Here is a 10,667-nt window from a genome sequence, read left to right as displayed (position 1 = left end):
CCGGGGGCGTCGGCGTCGAAGGAGAAGGCGAGCAGGTGGCCGCCGCCGTCGTCGTCGCGCTCCAGCCGCAGGGTATGCCCCTTGACGTTGACGCCGGCGCTCACCGCAACGGCCCTGTGCCGCTCCACGTGCGTGGGGAACGGCACCGGCGGCGGCGCGGCGGCGCCCGGGCGCCATGGCGGGTACTGGTGGTAGTACGGCGGGGGCACCCCATGTAGATGAGGCCGCGGCGGTGGCAGGTTGGGGCGGCCGCTGCTTCCGGCGTTGCCCATCGGCGCGTCGCCGTCGCCTTCGTGCTGCGATTTAGGTTTTTGCTTGACTTTTAGTCGAGTTTTGGTGGGGGATAGACTGCAACTTTGGTTAGGCTATGGCCTATGGGTAAAAGCATCCAAATCCCACCCTCGACCGCGGATGCGACTGCGCCTTAGTGGACACTGACAGGTCAAGATCTTATAATTGACATTATGGTATCTCATATTTACAAACCATGCAAAAAAAAAATCCTACCTACTATGAAATCACGTTGGCCTAAGCTACACTTCGTCGTCGAAGATGTCCACGACGTCCGTGCCGGGCGCCGGGTAGATGGGCGTGTAGGAGGGCACCAGCTCCTCCTTATCCATATACACGAGCATCTCCTCGACGCCCGTGGCGTGCTCCGCCTCCGCCTCCTGCAGATGACGGCGGTTGGCCTCCACCTCCGAACGGAGAGAATCGAGGATTGTCTGTTGTTCCGCCCGTAGATCTGCGTCCCCGACGTCCCCCACGTCCTCCTCCTGCTACTCCTCTGAATCAAGCGCATCCGGATGTAGCCCAGTGGCGATCTGGGCTTCGTGCCTGGCCCAAATCTGCTCAAGGAGCTGCAGTTTGCGCTCTGAGGTTAGATATGTTTAGCACCTTACCCGGCGGCGTGGTGGCATGGCTAGTAGTGGTGGAGGACGGCGAGTGGCTGACGAGTGGAAAGTGGCAGCAACGGTGGCCGGGAGGGGAGGAAATGTGGACATGTAGGGTTTCAGTGCCGGTGGTTGGCTTAAATAGTCGGGCTAGGACACCATGCGGCCCGCTGGAGTGGCGCCATGCAGTGTCAACGGACCAATGGAGGAGACAAGTTTTGGACCGCTGGATTTCAAAGTGTTTTCATGTGGGACCAGGGCGTTAGGCCGACGTGGCAGACGTAGCCGGTCATGCCTGAGCCTCCCCATATCCGCCCTGGATTGGGCTTGATATGAGGGGTGTAGGTCAACCTGGGCATTTTAGCCCTGTTTGAAGGGCCTGGGTGGGTCGGGTATTTTTGGCCGTTCAGTGACCGATCGGTCAACCTGGGCGTTTGAGGGTTGTTTCAGGCGCATGGCTGCAGATGCTCTAAGGCCAGCTCCAACGCGCCAGGACGCGAATTTGGCACCTTTTTTCCTTTGGGTCGGGGTGGCTCACACCATCGTTTGCGTGGCTAATGTGTCCAACCGGTCGATCTATTTGATCTGTCCCTTTACCAAATTCTCTTAATTTGGACATATTATGTATGTTAATCACATAAGTAAATGAAAATAAAAATATTGCACATGATTAAACAAATAATTCACATAGTTTACATCACAATAAATAAAACTCATAGTTTACAACCAAACTAATTGGAAATTGTACCAAATACATTAACTAGGTAGTATCCCTTGTGTATTGGTGACCATTGATCTCATAGTTGACCCTTGGCGACTTGCCTTCTGAAAGCCCTGCGAACATTCGAGAACGCTGAAGCACGTTGTCATTGTGAGAACCCGTCATGCCAAAAAGAAGGGCCAAATCCAAAAAGAAGGGCCAAATCCAGAGATCTTGTGATGCCACAACTTCAAGTATGACCATGCAAGCTTTAACATGTCTCTTGTATTGCCTCTACGAAGCAAACAAACAGTTCTTCTACTTCAAGTGCATACAATCTATGCTTTCAAGCATTCCTGGAAAGCCCCGAGATTCATTGATAGCTAACAGCCCAGTTGTATCTGCATCAGTTGGTTCTCTCAAGTATTCTGGGGCCAAACATTGCAACCACAACTTTGTATAACTTTTATAATGACGCAAGGTTGTGGACTCACTCACATGGGCATACTCATCCACAAGATCACCAGGAATTCTGTATGCAAGCATACGGACAATTGTGGTACATTTCTCATAAGAGGAGAAGCCAACCTTTCCAATGACATCATACTTGCATTCAAAGTAATCATCATATGCCACCACTCCCTCCTGAATACAGTTGAACACATGTCTCGCCATTCGGAAGTGTCGCCGAAAAAGTTTGAGAGGGAACAATGGGTCATTAAACTTGAAATAATCGTTGTAGAGTAGGCAATGGATGCTCTTTCTATTAAGATTCAACCCTGGGGCTTGGCCCGGGATCGATCCCCTAAACCTTGGTCGTTGCCTAGCAATGTGCTGATTAACGACCAAAGTAGCTATCACGACATCATCATCATATTTCCATCAGTCTCTCACTTACACTAGAGTCAATAATCTAGTTGCACAAATTCTCTAACACCAATGGCATTCTAGTGTTGCTCATGCTTTGTTTGTGGTATAGACTTCGTCAATGGATCTAACATCTTCAGGTTCGTGTGTTCATGCATAGCTTTGCATCTCCACACTCCAGAAAATCCAGAACTTATGTGGAATCTGCTTTGTATATGTTTGAACTCCTGATAGGACCTTGGTTTCTTAGCTTGGGCTATGACACCACTATTCTAAGTAGTGCTCCATTGGCGCAAGTGCACTTGAAACCATACCAAGCTCGGTGATGAACTTCTTGATCCAAACACCCTCGATCGCCACTTCTAAAGTGGCTATATATTCGACCTCTATTGTAGAAACCGCCATAGTTTTCTACTTGGAACAATTCCAACTTATTGTGTGTCACCGTTATGTGTATTCACAAAACCTTGATTGAATCAAAGAACATCCGGATCAATGGTGAAGACTGCATTAGTGTAACTATTTACAATCGTCATGCGTCGGTGTAACACTTTAGAACAGTTCTTCATTATGTCCTTTTACGATAAATATGTCTTTAGAACTTCTCAAGTACTTAATGATATTTTTCAATGTAGTCCACTTGATAAACACCTTGTTCATGTTGGTATCCTGCTCATAAAACTTAGAGACATAGGACCTAGCTAGTTGTGTACATACCATAGCTTATATGATAAATCCATACACAAATGTCTACTACACAACTCTATTCTTGTAGACTCTCTTGGGCCTCCAAGCGTAGAGTTGTAACACCCCCATTTATAATCGTGCACTAATCATACACGCATCCACTATAAGAAATATGTCAACTAGTGACCTTCTGTCAGTGACCCTGGAAGAATTGGTCACAGATCTATGACCATTTGAGACCAATTGGTCAAAAGCTGTTCGGGGGGCTCCAAACCCTAAACCATTGCGACCATTTTGGTCAGAAAGGTCGTAATTTCCTTACACGAAATGGTCACAAAGCAAACAGTGCTGGTCCGCTGCCTTATTTCTAGTTGTTAACGACCAATATAGATGGTCATAACCTTGTAGATTATGGTGGGTTGTGATGACTAGGCGCCATCTCATCAGTTTTGCCTATGTGTCATGTCCATGTGTCAATTTTTGCCCTAGGTTGTGAAGCAACCTATATTTCTGTTATTCCAAAAATTCTCATAAATTGTTTGCATCATATCTTCATCAAATATGTCAAAAACATTCCTTGCCTAGTTCAAAAATAACTCAACAATATTCATTTTCCTATTCTATTCAAAGCAGCACTTTGTGAAGGAAGTACCACTTTGGCATGTCCAAATGGTATCCATTTTCTATAGTGCTTACCTATGCCCAAATAACCATCCTCCACCAAATGCCAGCTCAATCCATTCATTATTTTGAGCCCAGCTTCAACATTCGTATTTATGTCCAGTGAGGTACTTTGCAAAGCAAGTACCACCTAGGCTCCTCCTTTTGAGGTGAAAATTTGTGAAGACGGTCTTCTTAGTAACTGATCATCCTTAGCCAAAACTCATGCCCATTAGCCATGTGCATTTCCCGTACCGCAAATCAAACACTTGGCTGCTTATTCATGTTTGAGCATTGATCGGTCTCCTCGTGAGAATCTTATGTTGTGATTTTCTACCTAGCACCTACCTGGGGAGTGCCCAACCCACTAGACATGCCTAGGCCGCCCAGAACACATGGCAACGCCATGGTCACGCGGTGACCACGCGGCGGGCATGCGAGTTTACACGCTCTAGAGTTGGGGCCCTCGACCACCGTCCAAACCTCAACGTATCGCCACCAAACCATGTATTTATGATTAAATAGGTACTTATGTACCTAGAAATGATTTTTGGAAAAAATAAATAGCAAACTATGAGTCAGCTGCAGTTCAAATTTGACCCGCTTCCAACTGAATCAGCGGAAATTTGTCTTTTTCACGAGAGGTGGATCAAAAGTTTTTACATCCAACCATTTTGTCAATTGTGCATTAAATATGTCCTATTATTTTATAAAAATGATTTGGTCCAATTTTGCAACAAATATTTGGGAGGTCCTTCACAAAAAAACCTTATTTCGAGCACTCGAAAAATGGAAAATGATTTTTTCGTCCAAAGAAAATGAAAACTCCCTTAGGCAATATTGTTTTCCATTCCAATATGCACCCTTGTGCACAATATGAGATCATTTGAACAAACTATGCCATGAATGTGGCCATAAGATTGATCATTTGGCTTGAAAGCCATTGATCTCCACACGTGATAGCTCGTTTCTGAGAACACTTTTTTAAAATAATTGCCATATTACAAGTTTATTATTTTTCCTGGGAACTTGGCCACATATAATGACAGAATGCGAAGGTCTCCCAACTTTTTGATTTTTTTTGATTTTTTTATGGCCATTTCAAAATGCGGTCAAAACGGCGGGAATGACCGTTCCTAGCTAGTGGTTGAATCTTGGATTTTTTTTGTGTTTCTCTGATTAAATAGATAATTATGTATCTAGAAATGATTTTTGAAAAAAATAAAGAGCAAACTACAAGGCAGCTACAGTTCAAATTTGACCCGCTTCCAACTGAATCGGCGGAAATTTGTCTTTTTCACGAGAGGTGGATCCAAACTTTTTACACCCAACCATTTGGTCAATTGTGCATTAAATATGTCCTAGTATTTTATAAAAATTATTTGGTCCAATTTTGCAACAAATATTTGGGAGGTCCTTCACAAAAAAACCTCATTTCAGGCACCCGAAAAATGGAAAATGATTTTTTCGTCCAAAGAAAATGAAAAATCCCTTAGGCAATATTGTTTGTCATTCCAATATACACCATTGTGCATAATATGAGATCATTTGAACAAACTATGCCATGAATGTGGCCATAAGATTGATCATTTGGCTTGAAAGCCATTGATCTCCACACGTGATAGCTCGTTTCTGAGAACACTTTTTTAAAATAATTGCCGTATTACAAGTTTATTATTTTCCCTGGGAATTTGGCCACATATAATGACACAATGCGAAGGTCTCCCAATTTTTTGATTTTGTTTTGAATTTTTTATGCCCGTTCCAAAATGCGGTCAAAACGGCGGGAATGACCGTTCCTAGCTAGTGGTTGAATCTTGGAATTTTTTTGGTGTTTATCTGATTAAATAGATAATTATGTACCTAGAAATGATTTTTGGAAAAAATAAAGAGCAAACTACAAGGCAGCTATAGTTCAAATTTGACCCGCTTCCAACTGAATCGGCGAAAATTTGTCTTTTTCACGAGAGGTGGATCCAAACTTTTTACACCGAACCATTTGGTCAATTGTGCATTAAATATGTCCTAGTATTTTATAAAAATTATTTGGTCCAATTTTGCAACAATTATTTGGTAGGTTCTTCACAAAAAACCCTCCTTTTGGGCACTCGAAAAATGAAAAATGATTTTTTCATTCAAAGAAAATGAAAACTTCCTTTGGCAATATTGTTTTCCATTCCAATATACACCATTGTGTATAATATGAGATCATTTGAACAAACTATGCCATGAATGTGGCCATAAGATTGATCATTTGGCTTGAAAGCCATTGATCTCCACACGTGAAAGCTCGTTTCTGAGAACATTTTTTTAAAATAATTGCCGTATTACAAGTTTATTATTTTTCCTGGGAATTTGGCCACACATAATGACACAATACTAAGGTCTCCCAATTTTTTGATTTGTTTTGAATTTTTTATGCCCGTTTCAAAATGTGTTCAAAACGGCGGGAATGACCGTTCCTAGCTAGTGGTTGAATCTTGGAATTTTTTTGGTGTTTCTCTGATGAAATAGATAATTATGTACCTAGAAATGATTTTTCGAAAAAATAAAGAGCAAACTACAAGGCAGATACAGTTCAAATTTGACCCGCTTCCAACTAAATCGGCGGAAATTTGTCTTTTTCACGAGAGGTGGATCCAAACTTTTTACACCCAACCATTTGGTCAATTGTGCATTAAATATGTCCTAGTATTTTATAAAAATTATTTGGTCAAATTTTGCAACAATTATTTGGTAGGTTCTTCACAAAAAAACCTCCTTCTGGGCACTCGAAAAACGAAAAATGATTTTTTCGTCCAAAGAAAATGAAAACTTCCTTTGGCAATATTGTTTGCCATTCCAATATACACCATTATGCATAATATGAGATCATTTGAAGAAACTATGCCATGATTGTGGCCATAAGATTGACCCGCTTCCGGCTGAATCGGCGGATATTTGTCTTTTTCACGAGAGGTGGATAAAAGCTTTTGTAATTCTGAAAGAAATTTGGCTTATAGTATAATTTTGCAGGAGGATGTCAAACTATACATCCCTGGTTGACAGTCATGAACTATTATTGTTGGTAATCTAAAATATTCTGCATATTTAAGTGTCCAAATACAGTCCAAAGATAAATCTTAGCTGTAAATATTCTGCATATATAGTGTTCAATTTGATCTATAAGATCTGAATTTGTTGTACTATTAATGGTGATAAGATTGCTGCTAGTATATTCTGTACATTTCTTGTTTGGGGATGGGCTAGAAAACAATGTCTGATTTGTCTAGCGAGTCGACAGGCTAAAACAACTAGCTATAAAATGACATGCCTTGTTTTGTTTTTTAGTTTGTTGTAAAAAATAATATGTGGTATATCTGATTAGTTACATGGTGTGCTACTGGAAAGCCCCTGTGTAGGTTTATTGTCTCATAATTGGGCAATTATTTTCTTGCAGGGGGACACCCGTTCGAGCTCGCTTTGACCCTCTTTTAGTAGTACCTGCATGCAGTTCATGAGATGTATTCTGGTTGTGCTAAAATGTATCCATGCATTAACTTGTTACGGATTCGCCGTCGTGATTCTGTTATGTCAGTACCTGAGCATGCAGTTCATGTGGTGTATTCCTGATGTGCTAAATATGCTGCCTGAAACTGTTGGGTAAAACCAAAGTGCATCTTATGTTACCTGCTGTGTGTTTGAATTGCACTCTGATCATGTTAACGGGCAGAAGTTTGCAGTCGTGTGTTTGTCGTCGATTGCGCTCTACTTGTTGAGTGTTTCGCACCGACACTGATGAGCAGTTTTGGTCAACCGTGCGTGCAGTCCTTTCCTTGCTTATGTTTATACAGAAACAAAACCTGGAACACCGCCACTCATAGTTTCATTCTCAAATATTTTCTAGTCAATATTACCTTATTTTACTGAAACCTGGAACCCATATCATAGTTCTCGATTCATGAGATATATGAACTAGCCAGGTTCTTTACTTGCATGAGAATTGGTGTTATAATTACCGTACTATATGCAGTAGTGATGTGAGTGGGACTACTCCTGCTCGTGTCATAGTTTTCAGTTCCAAGTAAAGTAAAGGGGTGATTTTATCCTTGTTCGAAAAAATGTCAATTGCTAAACTAATAGATCCGTAGTGATGTGGTGTGAATGTCAAATTGTGAGCCTGTGTATTGGAGCCTAATAACTTCTGTTACGCTGACGGCTTTGATTCACCGATTGCCATGTAGGAGGGCCTGGTTCTGCTGCTAGATGTCGGCTTGTCGATGCACTGGGCGCTGCAGGAGGTCGAGAATGTCTTCACCACCCTCGTGCGCAAGAAGGCAAGCAACACGCTCTTTCCATCCGAAAATCTGTGATTGACCCAACCCAATACAAATACAAGCGTCTGTTAATCCGCCTTTGCATTTTTTGTACTCTACAGGTGGTTTTTCATAGGAGCGACGAGGTTGGCGTTGTCCTGTTTGGAACTAAAGGACTATTCCTGCATTTGTGGTAATAGAACTTTGCGTGTACATTGGGACTTCAAATATTGCGGGTCCATCATGTGACTAACTTCTACTTATTAGTTTTTTTCCTGTTAACTAGAAAACCTTTTTTTGTTTTCTTGTTCACTCCAGTATATAGTAGGTTTTAATGTATTGGTGAACTGAATGTAACTTCTATTTCTAGCGGCCTATATATGTATGGTCCTGATTAATGTCACTCCAAGGAAGCCTTACAGTACATATGTTTGCACTGAACAAGTGTATTTATGGTTCAGAATGGAAAACAATCAAACAAGTTATTGTTTTCCTCCATAGCATGCATCTAGTCTTTGGGGAATATTTGTTCTGAAGTCATTAATGCACTATGTTTAGCTATGCCATCCCAGTGCTTGAGTCCTGATAACATCCAAGAACAGTATCTAGGACTGGCTTGCATTTATGCTTCTTAAAATTGAAAACTGTGCTACTTAACTTTTTACCTGATGTGACTAGCTTCCTACTTATCAGTTTTTGCCCTGTTAATAACTATAAAACCTTTTCTTGTTATTTTTCACTACAGCATGTAGGTTTTAATGCAATGGTGAACTGAATGTAACTTCTATTTCCAAGGGCCTGTATATGTTTGGTACTCATTAATGTCACTTCAAGTAAGCCTTACAGTACATATGTATGCACTGAACAAGTGTACATATATAATTTCCTAGTATATGTGAACTACACATCAGCTTACATGCTTGTGTTTTCAGTTATACATGATTAAGTAGACCAGCTTGACACAAGTACTACTTTATTGTCTGTATTGTGTTGAGGCATGTTGCATAGTAGGTTTCTCGTGTCGATTTATTCATGTCTGTGTTTAAGAGCTGAATTTAGATGTTGGGTTTGGCAGGAGAGCGAGGGGGTGGTCACCAAGAAGGAAGGCATTGACTTTATGTCTATCTGGAATGTATCGTGAAGACCAAAGTGAATGTGGAGTAGTGCTTTGAGGAGGTTGTACTGAAGGTATATGTATATGTTGCCACTTTCAGCTCCGTATTTATATATCTGGCTTCTTAACAACATCAATATTGGGCTGTGAAATTGTCCCTGCTTAAACAGTTACTTGTCCACACTTGATTGAACTGGAAGTACTTGTTCGGTTTTTATGCTAGTATATAGTAGGATTATTAATTAGCTCTTGTTAATTAGTATTGTTGTTGTACAAGCGGGGCCCTCTCTCCTAGAGATATAATTCTGGGTGCGGGTTCATCATAGTTTTAGTGCAAATATTTGCATCAGATGGATGGATGGAGTGTTCCTTTCTTCCTTATAAAGCTAGTCTACTGTGTTGAAACTGACACACTTGTGCATGCATGATGATGCAGATTGTAGGCACGCCGAGCCTGCTGGCGGATGCTTCTTCAGGGGCAAAGAAGAAATCTTCAAGAAGAAGGTGCCCGAAGCTGATGCCGCGTTGAGTGACTGATCTTCCCTCGGGGTCGTCTGTTGTAGTCATATTGTCGCTGGATCTCCTTCCCCCCTCTCTCTCAGTGTGTTTTTCTGTCAATAGCTAGTAGCATAAGTTGGAGCTGGCTGTACCAGGAACTTAATCTGCATTTATTCAACTAGATCAAGTACAAGTACATTAGTTCGTAATCTGCTATTAATACATCTCCTAGTCATAAATTTCCTGAAGTAGTGCATGTATATATTTAGGTGCTGTTTAATTAGAAAATGGATGTGATTTCTAGATTGTTGTAGGCTACAAGATATATCTCTGTTGGTTCATCTTGCTGTAGAATATGCCCCTGTTCATTCATTTATGTGCATTGCTATTTACCTCTGGTGACATGTGAGAAGCACTCATCTATATGTTTATATTTTGAGCAGCCGGGTACAACTACAGTTGTAGAATCATCTGGCCAAATTTTGGGAGGATGGCATAAAAGATTAGATAACCCCTACTTTTGAAATCATGGTAAGCTTCAGCACAATCTGTTTATATGAAGATGCATGTAAGCACTGTTGCTGGCAATCTGGCACATCATATTAGTCCTATCCCTTGTTTTGTCACTAGCATACACGACAATCCCTTGTTCTGTCACTAGCATACACTACGGTTTTATTAAAAGGGGGGGGGGGTATATCATTTGCTCTATATAATAGTGCTGATTTTGCGCTGATATGAACTTACAACAGTATTACATTGTAGTGTTTTCTGCATGTTGTTGTATCACTAGTTACATTGTAGTGCTCATCTGAACCTATTCTTCAACAGTATTACTTTGTTTGTATGATTGAGGGCAATTTACTTGGTTCTTTGATGGAGCACTAAAATTGCCTTCCTGTGATGTTGCAGGTGCCCAGTTTGTGCTCGCTACCGAAGGAGCTCCATGTTGA

General features: G+C 41.4%; 1 protein-coding gene across 1 annotated transcript in view; it reads right to left on the bottom strand.

Moving 5' to 3' along the window:
• LOC119337783 (probable E3 ubiquitin-protein ligase LOG2) overlaps positions 1-355 on the bottom strand; it is a 3,622-nt gene extending 3,267 nt beyond the window's left edge. The window contains exon 1 of the mRNA XM_037609967.1: positions 1-355. Within this exon, the coding sequence (XP_037465864.1) occupies positions 1-272 (272 nt within the window). The 5' untranslated portion in view covers positions 273-355.
• Between the last annotated feature and the right edge of the window lie 10,312 nt (positions 356-10,667).

The sequence above is a fragment of the Triticum dicoccoides genome, chromosome 7B, assembly GCF_002162155.2.
Source record: "Triticum dicoccoides isolate Atlit2015 ecotype Zavitan chromosome 7B, WEW_v2.0, whole genome shotgun sequence".
In the NCBI taxonomy this organism is placed as follows: Eukaryota; Viridiplantae; Streptophyta; class Magnoliopsida; order Poales; family Poaceae; genus Triticum; species Triticum dicoccoides.
Note: the sequence above shows the minus strand (reverse complement) of the source record. Positions and strands in the feature narration are given on the sequence as shown.